At 37.0% G+C, this 25518-nt stretch overlaps 2 protein-coding genes and 1 pseudogene across 2 annotated transcripts; all 3 read right to left on the reverse strand.

The window, feature by feature from the left end:
- Positions 1-519: 519 nt before the first annotated feature.
- LOC146733906 (uncharacterized) lies at positions 520-2464 on the reverse strand (annotated as a pseudogene).
- Positions 2465-10690: 8226 nt separating this feature from the next.
- On the reverse strand, positions 10691-11383 carry LOC146733907 (uncharacterized). The gene has a single exon (XM_085508407.1). The coding sequence runs from the start codon at positions 11381-11383 to the stop codon at positions 10691-10693; it is 693 nt and encodes a 230-aa protein (XP_085364533.1).
- Positions 11384-11410: 27 nt separating this feature from the next.
- On the reverse strand, positions 11411-16150 carry LOC102805539 (uncharacterized). Its single transcript, XM_006815861.2, has one exon. It carries the CDS (start codon positions 16148-16150, stop codon positions 11411-11413), a length of 4740 nt encoding a protein of 1579 aa, XP_006815924.2.
- Positions 16151-25518: the final 9368 nt, after the last annotated feature.

Raw genomic sequence — 25518 nt, forward strand, 5'->3', positions numbered from 1 at the left:
TTTTATACATTTCTTTCAGGTTACTAAGCCATGCATCATCAAAATACTCCATATGAAAAGGCCCAATGGGTACAAAGAATTTAACTGACTTCAACACAGTGGCATAAGCACATGCATAATTATCCCTTGCTAGACATGAAAGCTTAAGTAGGTTATCATAATCACACGTGGATTCTGCTACTGAACCAGCTTGCACATTTTGAGGGAAAAACTTGCTGAAATCAACTTCCAAATCAACTAGCCTTGGCAAAATAGACAGAAACTGTTCATTGAGAAATTTACGCATTATTTGTATTTCAATAGATCTCTGGTTACCACAGCCCTCCCCGATGATCCCATTGAAACGTTCAAAGGGAAAAGTCCAAAAAGAATACACTGGGCCATAATCCAATATGCAGTCAGCAAGATGCGCATGATAGTGCATGTTCGGTGTAACTAGCTGTGATCCATACAATTGTTCAAACTGGCGACAAAAATTCATCAAATATGAATGACCCTTTCCAACATTCCTAATTGATATTACTGGAGCACACAATAAATTGCAAGCCAGTACAAATACTTCCGAGGTAAAACATCTTTCAAACTAAAAACAGAAAACAAGGTTATCCAATGTTTCCACTGATCAGCAGTGAATCCACCAAAACTTGTTGCTATCTTCAATGGCATTCTTCCCATATCTGAAGGAACCTTGGTGTTATCAATCTCGGTCTGGATAATTTCAAGCTGATCTTTGGATATCTTTGGTTTCTCCTTGTTGAGCCACACATTCTTCATGATGTATTTCCCAGTACCTAAAAAAAGATTATGCAGTGGGTCTATAACATGAAGGCGAACACAGTCAAAATATTGCAACTTTAGCAGAGCTGTGTACCTTGAACCATATTTTATGGACAGCCTATCTCTCTGCGCTTTGGTTGTTGCGTTGGAAACCTCTTCAGCCTGATGCCGGTGTCTTAAATTGTGCCTGTGGTTCACTGGCTCAAATCCTCCAAAATTAATTTTTTCACCAAATGCCACAGTTAGAAATTCTTTCTCACATTTGGAGCAACCTTTTCTAGCCATGTGACCAAAAAAAACACACACAGTTGTCTGGTTGCAGGCACGTCTGACACCACGCTTAATAATGCAGCATGGAATGTGTCATTGTATGTTTTTCCAGATTCTGTATAGTCACACGTAAGTCTATCTGTCCAGAGTGTATTGAGCTCTTCGACTAATGGTGTAATGTACGAGTTTACGTTTAATGATGGTTCTCTAGGACCCGGAAGCAAACCAACCAATATTGCATTTTCTTTCTTATAACGTTCTGCTCTTGGTAGATTCAATACCACCATGTATAAGGCTCCGACGCTGTTAGGTACATGCATGAAGGGAGTGAACCAGTCTAGATTTAACTGAAATGCATAATTTGTTGGAGCAGCCAAGAAGAGCTCCCCATTTACATGCTGATATTCTTTCCAAATTCTCCCATCATATACGTCAGCAAGAATTCCATCACTAGGTTTTCGTTCTCGCCATTATTCACACCTCTTGGCAAACCCATCTACTTGCAGTAAGTTGGTAAGACGAGTCTTAACAGATTGGTACCCATACACTTTGAATGGGTAGAGTCTTTTCCTTTTGCCTTGCAATTCCACTTCTCTCACTAGCAGCTCACCACAGGGTTGTCTCTGTTTCTTTTGTCTGTGCCTCGGAAACATGTAGCAGATACATTTTGATTACCTACACTTTTGTAACACTTATCAAATTCATATATTACATGGCATTTACGACACGCAACAAATTTAGTGAACTTATCTTGATTTGATCCAATATGCTTTCTCAATTTATGTAAGCTACCTGGAAGCAGTGTGCTCAAAGCACCCAAACAAGGAAAGACATTTGCTAATAATACAAAAAAAGTTTTCAAAAAACCAAGTAACATGGTCATGCAAACATCTGATAGATTGTGAAAATACCACATGTATGCTATATACAAGCAAAACCAATTAAGTAATGTCAACAATTTTGTGCTCTTTGGTTCATCAACATTTGCCAACACAAAAGGTTCACTTCTGCTACCATCTAATATCTCTACAAAATCTTCCCTCAAATCCTTCTCTGTAACATTGTCCCAAATTTCAGATTGAATGTTATTCTCATAGAGAAATTCATTATCTTCATATGCAGGATCCTTGAAGTATAATAAGTCTTCTTCTTCAAGAGTTTGTAGTATTTCATGATCATCAACATGATCACTGGTGGAAATGTCTGTCTGACTTTCAATGTCAACAAAAGATGGCAAACTGTCATAACTTTCATTGCCGTTTGTAAATTCAGTCATCTCACACGGAAATGAGTCACATGGATCTTCACTCTGTGTCCAAACCATAGTTGTGTCATTATAAAACTCTTTACGATGACGTTTATATACACGATATGAAACCTCCTCTTCACAATGTGGACAATACTGTCGTTTAGACATTGTAATTCTGGTGGGGAAGAAAAAATAAATACCGGTATATGATAAAAGTCTGCAGTGATCTAGTTGCTTATTGATAGTTACATATAGGTGAATCATGTGTACATATGTGGCAAGTAAAATCAAATCCTCCTACATGGAACTTGACTATGTTTTATCAATAGAGGTGTCCAAACTAATTTGCGCCTATAGTATCAATGAAAAGGGGGAAAATTCTCCAAATCATTGGTGAAAAAAATACCAAATGTTAACAATACTATACCAAAAAAAAAATAATTTAAATTTGTTGTCAGCATCAAGTTGGAGAATTATTTTTTCCCGTCAAATTAATACATTCTAATCGCTATCATTTATTACAAGCATTGACAATACACAGTCCCTGATCTGTATTTTTGACCATCAAAGGCAGTATACTTTTGGATCCATAATATCAGTGATGTGATGCTATATTAGGTTGCTGGTAATCCACTGTAATTGGCAAAGCATGTTTGGTTGAAGCGCTAAAAACAATAATTTGCAACAAAAATTCAGTATGCAGAATCACTTCCTGATAAGTCTGTGAAAATCATTACATTTTTCTCTACTGATATACCTTTTTTCAACAAGTTTATATGATCATATTTAATCAACCATTCTGCTTCTTTCATAATATGCATAATATGCATATTGTATTGCAATTATATTATAAAGCTGTCTATTCTGATCATTTATAACTGGTGTGAGCAATTTTGTGTTTTTGATACTCTTTCTAAAAGACAACATTATAGTACTCAAGTCCCAAATCAAGAATAATTCACTTTTAAAGATTAAGAAGCATATGTTTGAAGAGTTATTACCGACCACTAGTGACTTTACCTCTACATATAATGACTTATTATTGAATTATTGAATTTAAGGATGGATGCATACTGTAAATTATTTTGCCAATAATACTGAAATATAGATGTTACTATAGCAACTGTACACATGGCATTTTCAAATATAAATAAGAATTTTTAATTTTCCATGTCTGTTACAGTTTAGGCACACATTAGCAAATTTTTACTGGTATGTGCATACATTTGTACTTGTATTATACAATGAAAATGTTCAGGGCCATGGATAATTTGCCTATGAAAGAGGTAGTAATTGGTTTTCTTGTTTTCAGTGACCAACCTTTGTGTAACAAATCACTTTTGTAAATAGTGAGCAAAATATCATTGTAAGAATTTACATTGAGGGACTGTCAACATTGGTGGACTATTACTAGAACAACGTACTTCAGGAACTAGGCAAGATATCTATCTTTTTAAGAATTTCTTACATCTGGACACACCATGTGAATTGCAAACACATGGCATCAAGGTCAATGAAGTGGGATAGAATATTTAACTTGAAATTGTGAGCAAATTCATAACATTTGATGCAATTAACTTCCATGAAGTATAGCCAACCTAGACAAAAAATTAAATTGCATTTGATCACAGGAAAGTTACTGATGACATTGGCTCATCTGATTAAAAATAAAATATTCTAAGTCTAATTTGCATAAAATGGAATTTCAGATTTTGTTAATTTGGGTAGGTGGTGTTACTGGAAACACAGAATTGTTTAAAACTAATAGGACTAAGCAATCCTTGTCAGAACTCCTTGTCATATTCAAAATACATTCAATTTTTTGAATCCAACATGGCTGACTTCCTGTTTAACTTGGCCTTATGATGTCAAGTGAAAAGCCTCTAGACCTAAATAAATCAAATTAGTTTACTTACTTTTATGACAAGCATACTAGTATTCAACAAAATCTATCTTCAGAAATAGCAATAAGCTATTTAAAATATCTGCAAGATATTTATAAACGAAAGACAGATATTAATTACAATGCATACATATACTTATGTCATATATCCGTTCATTTAAAAAATACATTTCTGAGATTGCATAAATTTGGTATATAAAGTATTAATCCAATACATTGCCCTGCGCAGATTTTTTTAATTTCCATGCCTGCAGTTTAGGCACACAATAGCATATCAAATCGACGCGTGTGCGTGTGCGTGTGCGCGTGCGTGTGCGTGTGCACGCGCACACACGCACACGTGTCGATTTGATATGCTATTGTGTGCCTGTTGCGTGCGCGTGTGTGTGTGCGTGTGCGCGTGCGTGTGCGCGCGTGCGTGTGTGTGTGTGTGCGTGCGTGCGTGTGTGTGTGTGTGTGTGTGTGGGTGTGTGTGTGTGTGTGTGTGTGTGTGTGTGTGTGAACGATCAGTCTGCACACACCAAAGAAAAAAACTTGATCTTGGTCCCGAAAGTACTGGGATCTACATGTAACTCAAATGCATTTATAGCAACAAATTCACCAAAACTAATTATCTTTGAAGTCATTGTATGTTAGTCAATTTATTTTTTTATTTTTCAAGGATGTTCATTTCTGCCCAACAACTTTCAAGCAGGCCAACAACTTTTTCTAGGTCCTGTAGATCATCAACTCTTTGACATTAGTTGAAAGGCCAAGTCTTTCTCATAATATTTTCATATAGCTGTTTACACTTTTCTGTGTGGTATACTGTAAAATACTTTATTTTCGCTGAAGGGGTGATGTTGTGAAAATAAAATCCAGTGAATTTACTTTTTTTTCTATATTTCACATTAAACTCATCAAAAATCAGTGATAATAAATTCCATACAAAATGCCCGAAAAGCCTTTTGAGCAAAAAATTACTTCCAGCGAAAATAAAGTATTTCACAGTAAATTAAAAGGTCATTCATTCCTTGGTAGTTAGTGGAATACAGTTGTTGGCAGGCAACCTATTTTATAGAATGTAGGAAAAAAAGTCACAGGGAAAAATATCCCAGGAAAAAAAAGCAAAAAAAAAAGAAAAACATTTTTTATTAAATAATTGTTTTGGATGGACTGAAAACAGAAATGAGACAAAAACAAAAGATTTTTCAAGTTATCGTGGGGGGGGGGGGGGAATAACATTGCTAAGTATTATTGTCATGGAAAGCGATTGTTTAAAGTGTAACTGAATTACTTTTTTGTGTGCAAAATTTATTTATAAACAACATTATGACAAAAAATCTAGTGAAAAATGTACATAAATTAAATAAACAATCAATAATAATATTCTGTATAAGGAAACGCCCACGTCCAATTTCTTGGACGACTCAGAACGAGGCTCCAGCTAGAGAGCCTAATTAGCATACAGGGGTGATTTATGACGTCACGGGGGGGGCTATACGAATGTAGTGCTCGGAAAGCGACACGGAATCTATGTTATTATCGTCTGACAAGAGTTATGAGATCGAGGAATATGATAACGACATGTGTCACGATTTGGTTTTAGAGTGCCAGGGACAAATTGGCCCATACAGGTTTGAACCTGCGAGAAAAGTATGCGATGTGGGCGACAGTGTACCTCCCCAAAATGACTGTGAAGATTCAGGCACAAGCACAGAGTTTTAACATCTTGACCAGCTTGGCAACTCATATCAGTGTAAAAATGCAATTTTCAGTTTCTTGATCTTCTGATGAAATCATGTAAAAGACAGATTGTGTCAAATCGGAGAGTTTCTTGATTTTGATATCGAAACTGCCTTGGTATAATTATTTCCCGTATGAAGTCACACATCATTCTAGCAAGGAAAAATATTGATTACTTTTGTGCAGGTTATATAATAAAATATGAAATGATCAATATTTCATTTTTGTTAGTATATCTTTATTTATTAAAACATGTACATCTACATTATATCTGATTGGGGTGGGTATTGCCAAGCAAGTTTATAACATTATAAACAAATATTTTCGTAAATAACACTGACCGCGAAATACGCCGTTGAGAAGTATTACTGATGAATACTTTATATTGCAATTTCTTTCAATTTGAATTAATTGTATTGCAATGCATTAGTAATAATAATAACAATAATTATGATTATTGCATCTTTAGAAATACAGTATTTATATCAGTACAGTAGCAATAAAAGTATATCAGTAATAAATAAGTATAAATAATGTAAATATATACATTCCTTTATTTCATTGTTGAGACTGAGTTGTACAGTTTGTTATGTACTACAATTTATCTATATTGGAAAACGGTTATGGGGATTATTAATTTCAATAAACAATATTCAACTATCCTTTGTAACACCAATAAGATCAAAATGGTAATGTTTATTGGTCTTTGAAACTAGAGGCATTATCAGAGCATGGGTCTTATTTTGGAACTCCTGCTAGGATGGTATTCCCAGAATAGTGCCAGTTGTTAAAGAAACATAAAACTTTAATTCTCAACAAGGATGAAAGGACCAGTTACTGAGATAAAGCCCTACTCCCCGCGAAACCCTACAGATACAAAACCCAATTACCGCAAAAGCCACTCACCGCGAAGCTACTAGTGTATATTGAGTATTAAAAAAAACATCAAGAAAGTCTGTTTTGGGTGGAGAGGTGTTAGACCTTGAGGTTGTTTATGTTTGATCTTAATGTATCTTGTAATCAAACAAACCAGGGCTTAGTCTAGTCTGAATTTTACCCATCAAATTTTGCAAAATTTTAGTTTTTCTCTTATAATTCTGGGTAGATGATAAAATATACAAAAATGCTCCTCTTTAAATATCTATAAATATATCCCTTTGCTTATGGGTATGCTAATGTTTGTGTTGGTTTAAAAGGTATGCTGTTATAAGGGTTAAAATTGGCTGGACAACAGGAAGTGCTCTGCCTGCTACCCAGCTTTAAGGTAGAGATGCAGGTTGGGAGACTATATTTCTAATTGTCTCTAATTACTGTAATTACATGAGTAAAATATACTTTTTACCAATCAAGTTATATATCATTTGAAAGAGTTTTATTTAAACTTTTGAGTTTTATGGTTTACAATAATGTACTATGATACCATATTAAGTGGTGTTGATTTTGGGTTAAAATCATGCATTTTAGGTGAAAGTGCACTTAAAACTATTTAACTTTTGAATGCATACCCTGATTTTAATTTAAAAACACTTATTTAAAACTTCTGTTTACTAGGAATATAATGGCTTATTTATTAGTGCTTCCATTGAAAAGTTTTTACACAGTGCTCTTTGAAACATTCACATTTTAGAAATCGTTCACAGTTAACAGAGCCGCTAATTGGCAGCTCTATTGTTTCTGTTCCAGTAAAGACAGTGAAACCATACGAAGCCATTTACTTAGGATAAACCTGAATAATGACCCCCGAAAATTTCATCGAAAAACAAATGAACCGTCTTGAAGTTAAATAGTTTTAAAGTTGAAATTTGGAGTAAAAAATGAAACTGAGATAATCGCCATTTTGTAAAAAAAAAAAGATTTAAAACGATCATTCGCTTCATATGTGTAACAGAAACTCCTAGAAATACACCATACATCGTAATTTGCCGATGTTAAATCGTCAGGTAAAAAAAATAAAATAAAAACATTTACAATTCGAAGGAAACGGACAAAAAAATCGTCCGCGAAGTCTCAACCTAGCGTGAAAACTGTCATGGCGTCGTGTTATCAATTCCGCTGAGGGAGGGACACAATGGATTACGTAAAGCCGATGACTTATTCATACAGTTATATAAACATAGCGATCGCCATTGGGTGGGTTGAGTCTAAATTTACCTTCCCTCAAACCTTTAAAAAATACTTTGTATGACGCCGTTTCCGTGGACTGTGCGAAGTTAGACGACCAGGTTGAAATGGGCCCTAATATTTTACTACACAACGGCTATTCGCAAACGCCGGTGAAACAAATTCGAAATAAAGTCACATTGGAAAGGGAACTATTGTAAATCGATTCAGGTTTCATTCAACTACAGACGAGACAGGTCGATGCAAATTAAACGAACTCTGACCTCTAGAAATACCTCATTCATAGAGTTCCTTAGTACCAGAGGTCGCCGATCACGACCATACAACGTAGTTTGCGACATCGCTACCGGTGCATGCTAGCTGACAAGGGGGTTTCCGATTAAGGTAACCAAGATGGCATCGCAGAGTGCATGATTTGTCCGCGGTGTTTAAAAACAGCATCTCATTGCCGATTTTTCGGTAATTTCCAGGTTTTTTTATTTATTTTTAATTAACCGAGCATTTTATGTTTGTGTATTTTGGGACTGAAAAGTTAGTTATCGATGACAGCAACAGCAGTGTTGTTTGTCAATTGCATCACAATTCTATCAGCACGATAGTCATTACATCGAAACGAAAAATGTTTACTTCAGTTTTAAAATGCCGTTGGAGTAAAAATTTGTGGAAAAATTTTTTAGTTTCGCCCACAATGCGAAAAATCTTGAAATCTATGCACCAAGAAAACAAAAAAAATTGTGGCCTTGTTTTGCGCGAAAATTAAATCGCCCTATCGACGCTACCTCCTACATGAAAATAAATGAAAAACCAATTTATTTAAGGGTGAAAAAGTGAACTTATCAGTTACAAGTGTATGTTTTGTTTCATTCCGCTTGCATGCTGGAAGCGTCTACGTCTTGTCTGCTTTTGTAGTTTGCTAGCTGATCGCGCTTGACGTAAGTATACAGAAGGCCAGGACAGGAAGTCGCACATCGGCTGCTCCGTAACTGGGGCCAGCAATCATTTGCATATAACATCAACAGTGACTTGTCAATCAAAGAGCAACGCAAACAAACTTTCGGGACTTTTAATCACATACGCGTGCCTCGGTTTCCTATATTTTAAAATTGATTTTTGAGTATGTTCCAACAATGACAATGCTCCGAAATTTTAACATTATCTAGCCAAGACTGTCTGGGTGAGAAAAAGCAAAAAAAAAAAAAATTCACGAAAAATGCCCACGAACCTGCATCTCTACCTTAAATGATGATGTTTTATCCGTACTGTCTATCTTTAAACTATTGTTTGCTTTCAGAGAATTATGCATTCTCTAACATGGACCGGAAACAGAAACGAGGCAAAAACAAAAGATTTTAAAAGTTAGCATGGGGGAAAGTATTATCGCCAGGGAAAGCTATTGTTTAAGCTAGTCTGTGATTGCTTGCTGGCAATGTTTGGGGGATTTTGACCAGATTGCGACGTATGCACGACTTAGAGAATGTGTAATTCGGTCAACATATTTTTGCCATACATTAATTTTTGGCACATTTTGGCTTTGAACAATGGACAATCAAATAATTTAATAAAACTGGGATGAAACCTCTGTAATTATTTTCAATGTAAGTAGTAAATTAAATGAGGGTACGAGCACACTTTTTCAGACAACTCACCCCATGTGGGCTTGTTTACCTGTGAACACTTAAACACTACCAACATACATGTTTACCATATGCAGACAAAGCGAAGCTTCGGGACTTGCTGGCCTGAGCACTGTCTTGCTTTAAATCTCTACACTCTCAGTAGAGGATTACATGATACAGTATGTACACCACCCCAAATATAAGTATGTGTACCTCTACACCAGCTAGCTCTATGCCTACACCTCCCTGCCCACATCAAATACTAGTAGCACTACGAGAAGTTCTCCATCAGGCCTAGCTGTGTTCAGTAATACGTCATGATGTACCAAGGAAGACAATTGCAAAATAAATATATTTTTGTGGAGTAGGTTTCTTCGGATGATGGCAAGATACAGAAACGACACCAGCTATTGACAGTTGAACAGATTTATTGAAAACACTATTGAGACACTACAAAGACAACACTTATATACATTCTTAATTTTGGCGGGAAGGGTATCTATTACACCGTTATCATTGGTCAGTAAGGATGCGCTATGACTGGCTGTTTTTAACATCCGGCCATATGGGGTTGGTCACATCGGGGAGACATATGATTGGGTAAGAGGTTGAAGGTCGCTGAAGGCCGAATCCTAAACTGTCACCAAGCTCGGTGATTTTGATTTCCAACATTCTCCCGGGCCTCGAAGTTAAACGGAAAATCGAGCTAGAAACAATCAAATAAATCAAAATTGTCGAGTAAATTGTAGAATTAAATGAAACTAAAGTACATAAGCGTTGAAAATAATCATTGTAGATATATATGAATCATCGTAGTCATGGAAAACAAAGCATACTAAATATAAAGGATACATGCAGTAAATCGATAGGAAATGAATGCATTGAACGTTATAGTAATGCAAATATCGAAAGTCACGAGATAATTAAAAGTTCAGTAACAATGATAAATAAGAGTTCCTATAAATACAAATAACATAGTGTTCACACGTCATGTAACAGTTTGTTACAAAGAATTGTAGAAGAGTTCATTTAGACTTGGTTCATGTCCGAGATACGGTATCGTGCAACAACAGCGGCAGTCCGTTTTGGGCGTGGTTCAATGTTGTTACCCGAAGTTCGAGGATCAGCAGGTAAATCCAAATGCGTTGTGTCTATATTTACACGAGGTATATCCATGGTTGTGACGTCGGCGTTCATTTCTAGTGGATATAATTTGTTGATAGGTCTGTTTGACCTGATCGCTGATCGTACGAGTTTGTCTCTTCCGTAGACGAGTTCCACGACAACTGCCATCGGCCATTTAATGCGATGGTCAATATCATTGTGGACGAGGACGACGTCTCCGACCTTGATTATATTGTCTGTTTTGCCGGTTAACTTGTGATTCTCGCGTAGTGCAGGTAAATACTCCGCTGTCCAGCGTTTCCAGAAATGCGCGAGTAATCTAGCGAGATGTGCGTATCGTTTGTTTACGTCGTCATGGTTACTGAAGGTCGGGTCGTTGAGTTCATCGTCGCTTATTTCCGGGTAAGGTAATATTGTCATTTGACGTCCATGTAATAAATGAGATGGAGTTAATGGCGTAGCATCGTCGATATCACCGGAAACATAAGTGATTGGACGGTCATTTAGAGTCGTTTCAATTTCGGTTAGTACAGTTCGTAATTCTTCAAACGAGATATAGGATCGCCCTAATACCTTTTTGATCGCGTTTTTTGTCATTCCGATGAGCCGTTCCCAGAAACCTCCTTACCATGGTGCACGTTTAGGAATGAAGTGCCAGTGTATGCGTTTGTTAGCTAGATATTGTTTCACGTCCGGAGAGTCGAATAATTGATTCAGTTCATTAGCGGCTGATAAGTACGTGGATGCATTGTCCGATATTAGTTTTCCTGGCAACGAGCGTCTGGCGACAAAACGGCGAAACGCGAGAAGAAAACTTTGTGTTGATAGATTGGGCATAAGTTCTAAATGTACGGCTCTCGTCACTGCACATGTGAATAAGCATACGTATGATTTCGTTTCTTTAGCTGTCTCAGGAGATTTCACGTGTAGAGCACCAGTGAAGTCTACCCCAGTCACGGTAAAGGGCGAAGTTATATTCACTCGACACGATTGAAGCGGTGCTTGTAGTGGTGTCTGGTAGGGCTTCCCGCTTACTTTATGGCAGGTAATGCAGCTGTGTAGAAGTCTACCTACGACTCGGCGTATTTTCGCGATCCAATAGCGCTGACGGATATGAGTCACCGTTGATTGTACTCCGGCATGAAGTACACTTGCATGGGCGTTTAGAATCAGAAGATCGGTATACCTGTGATTATTAGGAAGAAGTATAGGAAATTTTGTGTCCGTACGTAAGGGAGCATTATGTAGCCTCCCACCACAGCGAAGTAAACCACATTCGTCTACGAAGAGTTTAAGTTGTTTCACAAGCGAGCCATTTTTTGTCTGTTGATGTTGTAGAGATTTAATGGTTTCATAAAACGCGGCTTGTTGTATATCCTTAATCCACACGTGTTCAGCGCGTTGAATTTCTTCGGCTGTGAGGTATCCACTTTTCAGTGTTTGGTTTCTGTGTCTTGTATTAGATATAAATCTTAATACCAGTGCAGTTACTCGGAGTAATTTGTTTAGAGAGCTGTATCGTGTCGCATCGACCACGTGCTGGATTCCTGTTTCGGTAGGAATGTCAGACTGAGGGGTATGTTCAAGTTGGCCTTCTGAAGTGTCGGCTGTTGATATATGATGAACAGCACTGTCATATAAATCACAGATTGGCCAGTCACCTTGACTCAACCAGGGGGGTCCATTCCACCAAAGATCACAATTTTCCAATTTCTGGGCGGATATACCACGAGATATCATGTCTGCAGGGTTGTCGGTTGTTGGACAATATTTGAAATTACATGGAAACTGGTTGATCTCTTTGACGCGATTCGCAACGAATGTGGGTAGTTTCTTGTTGCTACCTATCCAATGCAGGACGATTTGGCTATCCGACCAAAGTGTGCAACTCGTAATGTTCAACTTGTCTTTGAGCGCGTTGAACACAAATTTCATCAACCTAGAAGCGATTAAAGCTGCCATTAATTCCAAGCGTGGTATGGTTAATTCTTTCATGGGCGCTACACGTGTCTTTGACATAACGAGCGAAGTTTGGTTGTCATAGCGACGAAGATAAGCGACAGCACCATATGCTTTACTGCTAGCATCGGCAAACACATGTAATTCAACATTCTTATTGTCATGAATGTGTGAATTTATAGTTCCGTCAGCGTTGAAATATTGGCGTTTAATTTTAGTGTTCCGTATTTCATTTAAATCTTCAGCGATATCAATCCATTGTTTGTGTATGTTCTCGTCTACTGGGTCGTCCCAAGCGAGTTTTCTTTTCCATAAATCTTGAACAAACAATTTTGCCTTTATGTGTACTGGAGAGAGATATCCAAGGGGGTCGTACAAGACGGCGGTTGTCCTGACGACCTCGCGTTTAGTAGTCAGACTGACTGGCTGTGGCGAGCCGACTTTCTTTGTATAAGTTAACTGGTCGGACTCAGTTAACCAACGGATTCCAAGAACGTTAACCGTAGAATTAGAATCAAGAGCATTGTTCTTTCTTGCTAGTGAACGGAGTTCGTCACAATTTGATGCCCACGAGCGTAGATTAAATCCACATGAATTCATAAGTTGGGTAGCATCATTGTAGTATGCAGATGCTCCAATTGTGTTGTCAGTCCCTGTAACAATATTGTCCACATAGATGTTTTCTCTGAGATCATTTGCGGTAGAGCTGTCGAGATTATTTTCTAAATGCGTTTTGACGACAGCATTTAAAATAAACGGAGAAGAAACAGCACCGAATAATATTACTTTGAACCGGTATATTGTGAACGGACTTTCGGGATCGGACGGATCCGTTAGCCACATGAACTTGGTAAACTCGCGATCATCGTTCTCTAATCCAACCTGCAAAAACGCCTTCTCTATATCACTAGTTAATGCAAAGCGGTTGACGCGGAAGCGAAGTAGAATTGAAGTGAGATCATTCAGAAGGGAGGGTCCGGTTTCTAAACAATCATTTAGACTCGGAGAATCACGCGATTTACAACTACAATCATAAACTACTCGTATAGGTGTTGTAATTGAATCCTTTTTCACTGAGTGGTGCGGTAAATAATGGCCACGTGTATTGTCGTCATCTTTTACTTCTTCAATGAAGTTTCGGCTTTTCTGATCATTGATGATTTTATCGTAAGTTTGTAAAAGTTCCGGTGTCAATTTACGGACCATGGCGCGAGTGCGTTTCTCAATGATGTCGTAGTTGGTGGGAAGCGGTGGGTGGTCACGTTTCCAGGGTAACCGAGCTATGTACTTCCCGTTTTCCACTCGCAGATGAGTATCACGAAAGATTTCGAAGTTATCAACATTAATGTCCGATTTCGACGAGTCATCTTTGATCCCGATTGTTTCTAAATCCCAATAACTTTGTAGTTTAGATTCTTCTTCGTATACGTGTGTCATGACGTGTAATGTGGTAGCGTTAGTTTCCGATGATATTCCTTGACGAATTGGACCGGAAAGTAAGTATCCAAACTTAGAACTTACAGCGGTCGGGCCTGGGCCGCGTATAACGTGATCTTCGACAAAGTCCCAATAGAAATCTGCTCCAATCAATAAAGAAACTGTGAAAGAGTCAATACTTGAAACGGGTTGCGCAAGTTTCAATGCGCGTAAATGAGGCAAGTTGCGAATCGACGGAGTAACAAAGTTCTTCATTGGTGTTGAGATTTCGGGCACTATTAAAGCATTAATGTCACGTTTGGCCCCTGTAATAGTGTGTAAAGTAAGTGTCGCCACTTCCAAAGATCGCGCACGAGAATTCTTGTCTCCAAATGCGGCGAGGTGTATCACTTCAGAGCGAATAGATTTAATCCCAAGTTTTGAAGCAAGTTCTGTAGTAATAAAAGATCGCGTGGCACCTTCATCGAATAATACGTTAGCGTGAACTTTCTCGTAGTCGGCAGAGATCGGAATAACGGCTGTCTTCAGAAGGACTGGCCCGGTCGGTAATTCGCGTGGAATATCTTCAAAGTCGGCTTTGGCAAATTGAACGTGGGTTTCAACCGTATGTGACGCGGCATTTGGCGTTTTCGACGAGTTCGTGTGTGAATTTGAGTTCGTAGGCTGAGTTGAGTGAAGAGCGGTGTGGTGTTTTCGTTGACAAGTACGGCAACTAAACTTAGATTTGCAGGCACTTACGCGATGTCTTCCAAGGCAATTAAAACATAAATTGTCCCGTTTAACTACCTCCATTCGTTTATTGCGATCGACGACAACTTTGCAGTTATTTGGGCTGTGTTCTCCCTTGCAGAAAGCACACGATCGTGGTTTCCGTGGTTCTGTAGACGTTCCGGCGTAGAACGCAGCGGTGACGGGTGGTTCAGTAGGTGGTTCGCGGTCAAATTCGTCGAGCGAATAACCGGCTTGTAATGCGTCAATTTCCTTAAGGATAGCTTCACGTAATTCGCAAAGTTTCCACTCACAATTGCCGTGTTCCCGTGCAATTTGTTTTCGGACGTAACCGGGTAATTTCTCTAGCATAATCGGCACAAGCAGATCGCCGTACGAGTCTTCTCTTTTTCCCAAAGATTGGAGACCGCGAATATAACTTTCAAGACTGTCATAAAAATTTCTCAGGCTGTTGAGATCACCCGTTGGTTTTGGCATCTCCCATAGCGATTTCATGTATGCGGCGATGATTTTATGGTTTTGTCCATAACGATCAACGAGAATCTGAATGGCATGTCTGTAGTTAGAATCGGTCAGTTGAAGGCCTTCAATGGCGCGAGCTGCTTCGCCTGTAAGTTGCGCACGTAAATATTGGAACTTTTGGACATCTCCGAGATTAGAATCATTGTGTACTGCAGATTTAAAAGCATCGTAGAAACTCACCCATTGAAGTATATTACCATTAAATGTCGGCAGTTGAAGTTTTGGCAGGCTTATTGTTTTCGGGGCAGTGAAATACATCGCCTGTGCTGTATTGTCACCGCTTGTACTGGGTGTAACTGTCGGCGGGGTTGAAACTGTCGGTGGGGTTGTTTCCTCTGTTCCGTGGCTGGATGGGTTTGTTGGTTCCCTGCGCTTTCTTTCGATTAGCCGTTGAATCTTGAATTTACTTGCGTAGACGTCATTGAGGTAGTCACTGGAATCTTCTATGGTACTTTCGATATCGTCTTCCTCTACCAGTTCTAAGATACGTTCATCAATGGATTTCAGTATATCATACCTCTCTTGTATCAGTTCTTGATTCGAGGTGAGTGTCTCGATGGCCACGAACTTGTCGGTACTTTCGAGTTCAAAGGAGGCGATGACTGCTTCTGCCTTGTTGAGTAGCTTCGTCATCTGTGAGCGATGGCCATTTCTTGATCTCTTCAACTTGGAGAGTGATGTCGCGGAGACTTGACTTGGATTTTGTTTATCTGCCATCCTGGTCTCGGCACCAAAAAATGTGGAGTAGGTTTCTTCGGATGATGGCAAGATACAGAAACGACACCAGCTATTGACAGTTGAACAGATTTATTGAAAACACTATTGAGACACTACAAAGACAACACTTATATACATTCTTAATTTTGGCGGGAAGGGTATCTATTACACCGTTATCATTGGTCAGTAAGGATGCGCTATGACTGGCTGTTTTTAACATCCGGCCATATGGGGTTGGTCACATCGGGGAGACATATGATTGGGTAAGAGGTTGAAGGTCGCTGAAGGCCGAATCCTAAACTGTCACCAAGCTCGGTGATTTTGATTTCCAACAATTTTAACCCTTTTCCTATAACTTTTTTGCCATATATACAACTCTTGTATACTCCTTACACCCCTATAAAAAACTGCATGAATGCATGCACATGTCAAGTGGGTCAAGATAAACATCAGTGCAACTGTTGTGATGCTTCTGCAAACATGAAGGACTAATAATACTCAACACATGCCATGATCTCATAACATGGACACAGCAATCCCCGCCCTCTGGAACTGGCCAGTCAAGTAAGAAAGCTGTGAACCACAGCTATGCCAGATGTTGTTTCACGACTAAGGGTTTGGACAGTTACTTCGGCCTGGGGTGGGTAGGTGGATCAGTAAGGGGTTATCCTGTTTTTGATTTTGCGAATGGGGATGGAGGGGTCACCATGTTTCCCAGAATTCACACACGCGCTTATGCATACATTTTTAAAAAAATATTTCAGAACAATAGATAAAAAAGTTAATCATACAAATGTGTTCTCAATAATAACTATTACCTATATTACCTATAAGTTGAAGTTGCCAAATACCTAACAGATTATGCAATGCGGCTTGAACCCCAATTATACTGTTAAGTTTTAAACAGATCCAAAGTCAATGTGCTGCTGATATCAGATTATGTTATTTAAAGTCTGAAGTCACCATTATATAAGATACATACTGGATTTATCCAATTATAATAGGAGACAGAAAGACAACACAGCAATTAGTACAAAGAGCTGTGACAGTTTTTGTTCAGCAAATCAAATAAATTAAAATAAATGATGAATAATTTTTTTTTTTTAACTTTTAAATATGCATATGTTGCTCTGTAAAATACCAAAATCCAACACAAATTTAAGCAAAAATCAAAGTTTCCTTTGTTTTCATATATTGTGCTTCGGGTGTAAAGCATTCCTGGTCTATAAGATATGAAAGATATTTTAAATCCAAATTAGTTTTCAAAGAGTTCAAACCGCCTAGATTCAAATCTTCTTTTCCGATCTTATAAGGGCGTTTATAAAGTGAGTCCTCCACAGCTTTGTTTTTATTTACTATCTCTAGCAGCATAGATTTCCCTCCTTCCTGCAGCCTTTTCTGTATTCGTTTTTTTGGCTGTATGCTTCCCCTCCCCTCCTAAGGTATATTAAATGCAAACACTAAAAGTTATGGCAAACCATGATATTTTCAATGCGCATATAATCCCAAAGTATTTCCTTATGTTTCAATAGAAAATTTGTATAAGAAAAAAAAACGTTCAGGAGAAACACATCATAATTTACAGATTTGGAAATTTTCAAACTCACCTACTAGCGTGCGTGGAAATTGCTTTGATATCTGTGATGATCTTGAATTTTATACCGGATGTTGAACAGACGTCCAAAGACCGGGCGCGCAAAGATTCATGGGAAAACATCACAACCTCGTACTTATTAATACTGAAACAAAATGCATATAATTTCGTTAAAATAAATTATAAATTATAATAATGATTATTTAACAATTGTTATATTACGATATATAATGTTAATCAATGATGTTTAGTCAATAGCAATTTGTGACCAAGATAACATTTGCGTAAGCATCTTACAAACCTCGAACGAGAATGACCTTGTTTTAGTAAACACAGGTCGAAGAGCGGCTCATTCGAATAGCTGCTGAAGTCTAGTGAACATCTTTATTTTAATTGCTGCTGAGGTCTGGTGAACAACATTATGAGCTCTTCAAACAGTCCTGAGTCAAGTCCAGATACAGATCAATTTCGTTCATTTTCCCCTCTCAGTCCTGATCGACCAACACCATTTGGACCAACGCCGTCAACTAGCAACGCCAATGGGTCTACAGGCCCAGCCAGACGTGCGCTATATCCAGTGGACAACAACTGCGATGCGTTTCGTTCCTTGATGAATGCCATTGGGGAAGACTGTCCCAACTCTGAGATCGTCATCAAGAAATCGGACTTGGTGAAAATTCTAAGCAACCAAGAGAAAATTCTCAAGCAACAAGGCGAGCTTCGGCAACATGTTGTGGACTCTGGTGGTGACAGCAGACGAAAAAAGAAAAAGCCACCCTTGAAAATTAAGGTATGCCAAATGTGTTTGTCACTTGTATGATATACTTGTGCGCTTGCCAAGAAGTGGGCTCGTTTTAATTATTGCTAATGGCCGTATTTGATTTTTGCTACTTGGATGTATCCAAGAGTTACAGTTGAGTAATTATATGGTGACTAAAGTGATCATATGGTGTTGGGTGTCTTATCTGTAGACTATTTATTTACTCAGTTAGTGACCTTGTCACCTAATTTAATAGCAAACATAAACATAAATTCATTGTTAGAATGCAATGTTGACTGCACAGATGCGCAAGACATTTAATCTTGCAAGCAAGCAGACTTCCTGTTGGCAGCCATGCTTGCTATAACAATAGGGATGATTTTTTTTTACTGCATGTGTAATTTTAGCATTTGTAGATGCAGACCACGTCTTGTGGTATTTTAGTAAAGTGTATAATGTGCCATAAGAAATAGAATTCTCATTCACAGGCAGTTGGTGCATGATTTCTGTATACTATTTTGGTGTATATCAATACAGATGTCACCACTTCACAATGACAATAATTAAATTAAAGTTACAAGCACCAAGATTACTTTTAATGCCAAAAAATTCAGCTGAACCTGAAGATCTTTAAAATATTCTGCTTAATATTCTATCGAATGAAAAAAAAAACGCTAATTTTTCAACTAAATTCAAATATTCGAAATAGCATTGCTCAAAACAAATAATCACTAATTAGTATAACACAGTATTTTTTGACTTTCAATAATCAGTTTTTAAAGTTGTGTATTATTTATTATATTGTGTGTAGTCTGTGATTGACAGCAAATAAATGCTCATTATTATCAGAGCATTACCAGATCTAAGTGCGGTTATTTTTTTATCTTGCCAATCAAACAGTATTTTTGAATGGAATGGGATATTTTAAGATATTTCTGGGCTTAAATTCACAAAATCTCATTTCCATTTATCAATTTATTTCAGAGCGTGGTGCATAATATTTATGGTAATTTATTGGATGATGGATATGCATGGGATACCACTAAGCAGTAAGTGATACATGTGTTGTACCATTACTTGTTGAATGTTAAATTTGTTTTCCAGTGGCTATTTTTTGTCAATAACAGTAAATTTTCAGCTTTGATACATAATACTGTATTAGTTCCATGACCCTATTATATATTTTTTTCAGGTTTAAGAATGCATCAAATCATGCTTTTCATCTGTCCTTAACCTTTTCACCAACACTTCCAGTTTTTATCACAAAATATCCACAAAATAGTCCTGTTTATAGTTTGCACCAATCTGATTAAAATAAGATCCTAGTTTTGGCTTTGATTTGTATATTTATAATATTTTGATCTAGTATTTATTGTTTTGAAGTTTTGGTGAAAGCCTGAACAAATTTGATCCAATGCCTATGTTAATCTCGTTCAAATTTCGCGTAAGTAACAGCCAATCACAGCCCCCCTTTTATACAGGCTGTCGGTTACAATTCATACTTTTCAGTGTGGCGATACTCTACTGGCAATCTTTCTGTTCCATTATATTTTGCCTACTTGAATAAACCATTGATAGAAAGTTACTAATATATTTTTTTATTTGCCAAAGAGATTCCACTGCATGTTACAATTTTTGTCATTATATTGACAAATTGTCACCTCCAACAAATGTATGCACTTCCTGATGCATCTTCGACAGCCAGGGTTTGTTTATTCAGTCGTTGCTTTAATTTTACATCAAACACTGAGCATAATTATCTAGAATGGAATAAAAAAAATAAGTAAATCGTAATGATTAGAACACTGTAAACAGCTATAGTAAACAATGCAAACTGATTTTAAATTTTATAGTGGTCGACAGCATCAACGCAAATATATTTCCTGATCATCACACCCGGAATAACTACGCAAAATAACGACCTAAACCATTGGAGCCACAATATAAACATAGAAAATTACTTTCGTTGGATTTGACAATGATAAACTTACCGAAAAGCCGTCCTTTTTGTCTCTAATGTCGGTATAATCCGCCATTTTATTTGAGTGTGTTGCAACCTGACTCTGCCCGGTGACGTCATTAGGTGCTCTATAGAGGAAGGTTTGTCGGTACTTGTGCAGAGGCTCAGGTGTACCGGTATGTAGGGCGGAATTTAAAAAAATTCAAAAAATAAAAATCAAAGTAAAATAATAAAATAAAAAGGCATTAATAACAAAAGTCATTACAAATAAAATAAAAATAAGTTTATAGCCAAAATAATTAAAGTCCCTATACTACATCAGATTTTAATCAGATTGAGTTGGCACTTTCCTGCTAAAAATTGGACAACAGTTGCCTAATTTTTTTGAGACAAAACTGAAAGTGGACTCACATTTTTCTCTATAATAAAAGTTTAATTCCAGGAAAATAAAAGAAAATAAGAAAAAAGTATATACAAATGTGGGTAGGAAGTCTGGTTCTCGTGTAAAGCCCTATGTCATGCGACCAGGGAGGATAGTTTATTGGAGGTGTCAATTTACATTGTTGGAAGTGATAATCACTTATAATGCATCTGTTTGGTGGGTCATATTTGTGACCTTTTTCAAGAATATCTCAATCTTTGCAATGTGTGATATTCATCCTAGTGACATATATCCACTCATAATTGTTTTAAAACAAATAAAACATTGTTTCACCAGAGCCTTTTCCTGGAGCAGTTTACTCCACATCTTACAAGCAAATGATCCCTTGATATAGAAGTTTAAACTTTGTAGTAGTTTAATTTTATGGTGCTAACATCTCATGCATTCGTGTTATTGATAATTTTGTTGGGTTGATTTTTGGGCCTTGTCATGCTGTCCTATACATCATATTTATTTGTTTGTTTGTTTGTTCATTCATTCATTTATTTATTTGTTCACCTGTTCATTTATTCATTCATTCATTCTAAAATTTGTTCACACTATTAGGTTTGGCAGTGACTGCAATATGGTAGTGACCCAGAAAATAGTGGAAGCTGCCAGAAGTCAGTTAAAAGGAGATCATGAAGACTTTGTTTTAGGCAAGTAATTCAGATTTGCAGATTTTATGCTTCTTGGTATTGCCTTGTCATCACACATTGGCAAATTTAATAAAAACCTCGCCACTCATCTTGTATTTATCCATGTTGCTTTATATATGCTTCTCGAACATATTTTTTTTACCAAGAGGAAAGAAGTAAAAAGAATAAAATCTGGGAAGACTCTGGAGTTCAAAAAAAAGCAAGCCAGAAGGCAGCGAAAGCAGCAGGTAAGAATATTATATATTGTTAAATGCTAATTTTCAGTTCTTCAAGCATTTCAAAAATCTTGTTTTTAAACAATACCATATCAGCATGGAACACTTTTTGGCATGGGACTAGCTTGTTGACAGTAGTACATACAATACAGCCATGTTGTGAAACACTTTCCGATATGCAAGCATCAGTGTAGTAGAAGCAGGTAGTCTATGTCTGTTGTATTTAGATTCCATTAAAATTTGGCACGATCATCTCTCAACAATTTCTATATAAAAAAAATGACTTCTTCTTAAAAACTAATAACTCCCACTGCTTTTAAAGTTAATATGTAGGTGCCTTGAGTCAACATAGATATTTCCATTTTTCTTCACAACCACAACCTCTCTCAGATTTGTTTATTTCATGTCAAATCTCAAATTGAGGATGTTTTTGTACATATATCACAACTGTCACCCCAAATCTTTCTAATTTGTGTGTAATTAATGACCTTAAATTATCCTCGTAGGTGTCTATGGAATGTTTCATTAATGTTGACACTCTCCAAATTTGTTTCTACAACAGCAAAGATATTTCGGCCGTGAGAGCTTGTTTTTCTTGTATCTCCTAAACAGTTCTATGAAATCTGGTGCATAGGTGCTTATGGATAATATTGGGCCTTGTTATTTAATATTTCATGAATATTTTCTATATCTGTTTCACTTTCTACCCTCAGCACACATGAGTTCTTTCTAAGCATTCTTTGATTATAAGTTGAATGTGTTCTCCATAAGATATTAGGTCACAGTTTTGCCTGTGCATGATGTGTTGCTATATTGTGGGCAATCAAATTCTTTGTCCATCTTAGTTAAATTTTCCTTTAACGATAATCTAGTATACAAAGACATTTTCCAGTTACTTTAGGCAACATGGTAATGCAACTGTAATGACATTGTTACAATACATAATGTGGTATAGACAAACTCAACTGATAAATGCTCCCAGGCTAGAAAATCGAAGTATCTGTGTGTGAGACCCCTTCCGTGGAGGTCAGAGAATTTGAACAAATGGTTTAAAATTCTTGACCACAGACACGAAAAAAAGATAAGGAGAATGGGGGTGAAATCTGTTCACACCAGAAAGGAGGGTGCTCTTTCAAAAAGAGAGCCCCCATTGCACCCTCCAATGCAAGCCATTAAAAAAATTGATTGAAATTTGATTTGTTTTATTATTTAGTTATTTCATTGGACGATACTTTTTTTTTTTTATTAATTAATTAAATATAATTTCTAACCAGTGAATTATGTGACAAATATCTCATTATTTGACCCCAGGTATATATGCATTAAATAGTGCCATATTTGACCCAGCTCTTTCCCCAGTGAATTATGTGACAAATGTTGCATTGTTTGAAACCAGGTATATATGCATTGAATAGTGCCATATTTCACTCAGCTCTTTCCCCAGTGAATTATGTGACAAATATTGCATTATTTGAAACCAGGTATATATGCATTGAATAGTGCCATATTTCACCCAGCTTTTCCCCCAGTGAATTATGTGACAAATATCTCATTATTTGACCCCAGGTATATATGCATTGAATAGTGCCATATTTCACCCACCTCTTTAACCAGTGAATTATGTGATACATATTGCATTATTTGAAACCCTGGTATATATGCATTGAATAGTGCCATATTTCACCCATCTTTTTCACCAGTGAATTATGTGACAAATATCTCATTATTTGACCCCAGGTATATATGTATTGAATACTGCCATATTTCACCCACATCTTTCACCAGTGAATTATGTGATACATATTGCATTATTTGAAACCCAGGTATATACATGTATGCATTGAATACTGCCATATTTCACCCACATATTTCACCAGTGAATTATGTGATACATATTGCATTATTTGAAACCCAGGTATATATGCATTGAATAGTACCATATTTCACCCACCTCTTTCATCAGTAAATTATGTGCATAAATCACATTAATTGACCCCAGGTAAATATCTCTGATAAATTAGGTGCACATCACACGTTTTATCATGATTTAGCCAACACAATAAGGAAGATAAATATGGCAATGATTACTACAATTTCTTCCCATGTAGCATAATGCATCCATTGCCTAGTAGTGTGTGTATATACCTACACTGGATGTAGGAGGTTAAAGTAATAAATGTGCCAAACTTTAACCACAGTAGACAAAAATGACACTTTATCTCATACACCATGACATATCAAAGGTAGGTAATATATACTAGTATTACCAGAGACAAAGTTAGTTAAATGTGGTCAAACATGTTCCTTTCACATTATATTACATGTACTTTGCCTACCCTGTAATATTTGATTTTTTGCGCAGTGTATTATATATATTTTCGTGGGTAAAAAACAAATATTTCAATAAAATAAAATAAAATTACAAGTCTCAAAGTCTCAAAGTCTCAAAAAAAACTCTAATCCCCAACTCTCTCCAAATCAATAGCCACACGCGTTGGGCGCCAATGAAACTCGGGTATTTCTCGCACCAAGTCCACCACGAGATATTTCGTTTTACGCACAATGGAGGACGTGGATAACCGGATTTTGAGCTCCGGTGCGAATTTCCCAATTTCATAAAAATAATCGTATTCGAATCTCAGGCTAGCTAATTTGGCGTGGTGAGGAGCATACATGCATTTATACCGCCTGGGGGAACGAACGACTGACTTGTCAAATAAAAATAAGTACAAATGTAAGTGGTTTAAGGTAGCGAAAAGGGAACTTTTCACTTTTTTCTTGATTTTTCAAAAATTTATAAAACGGTTACTTTAGACCTTGATACATTACCCCAGGTTTACAAAAGATCGAAATTGCGAAATAACGTTGCTCAAATTAGTGTTTTAAAAAACCAGCAGAAAAGACTACAACTGGCGTTTCGTGGATATTTGCATAATGTTTATCTTTGAAAGGGTTTAAATGATAACATCTTATCTGTATACTCTGTTGTTGACGATTCTGATATAACGGGTGATAAGCTTCCAGTTGCAAACAATGCGTGTTTATCTAACGTCCATTGTCAGTATTATTGTCAGTCGAGACTTCGTCCGAGAAACATGGTCATACAGTACTCATTTCGCCCAACCTTCCGCTTTTACATCGACCGCTTATCGCTTAATTTCCGACCACGCGGTCTTGTCCGCCCGGAAACCGACCGCATTTTAATCGCGTTTTTTTTTCGCTCGCTCGCTCATTGAAAACATTGACCGCTCGCCCAAACACTGATCACTGGCACTATTATTACATTCTGAACGACACTTCAAATCTAATAGTTGTATTACACTTGTATCGTGAAAGCAACTGAACTGGGACCTCTTGTTACGTGTTTTGGGCGCTTGTTCTAGATGTATTTTTTTTTATTTTAATGAGACAGTTACGTGAAAAAAGCCTGGGTAACTCCTTTTGAGAGAGCAGAGAAACGAGGAAATGTTAGTGATTAATTCCAAAAATAACGATACCGAATCCACATCGGTCCACGTCTGGTAAAATTTGACATTCAATTTTTAAAATTAAGTCACGATCATTGAATGAGTTCGGTCTATACCGTATACGTACCGTAAAAGTGTTCCCACAACAAATATTTTCGACTAAAAACGGTCATATGCCCTGTACAAATCGAACAGAGCTTGACATGTATGAATAATTTATTGGGCTTAAAAGAAAAACGTGTCAAATTTAGTTATAGCCATAACTATTTGGTGGCCAGTCGATGAACAATTC

The sequence above is a fragment of the Saccoglossus kowalevskii genome, chromosome 15 (genome assembly GCF_978046115.1).
Source record: "Saccoglossus kowalevskii chromosome 15, keSacKowa6.1, whole genome shotgun sequence".
In the NCBI taxonomy this organism is placed as follows: domain Eukaryota; kingdom Metazoa; phylum Hemichordata; class Enteropneusta; family Harrimaniidae; genus Saccoglossus; species Saccoglossus kowalevskii.

What these genes read in the sequence shown, in the direction of transcription:
- LOC146733907 (XM_085508407.1), bottom strand. Translation starts at nt 11,383, where the DNA reads ATGACAAAAAACGCGATCAAAAAGGTATTAGGGCGATCCTATATCTCG.
- LOC102805539 (XM_006815861.2), bottom strand. Translation starts at nt 16,150, where the DNA reads ATGGCAGATAAACAAAATCCAAGTCAAGTCTCCGCGACATCACTCTCC.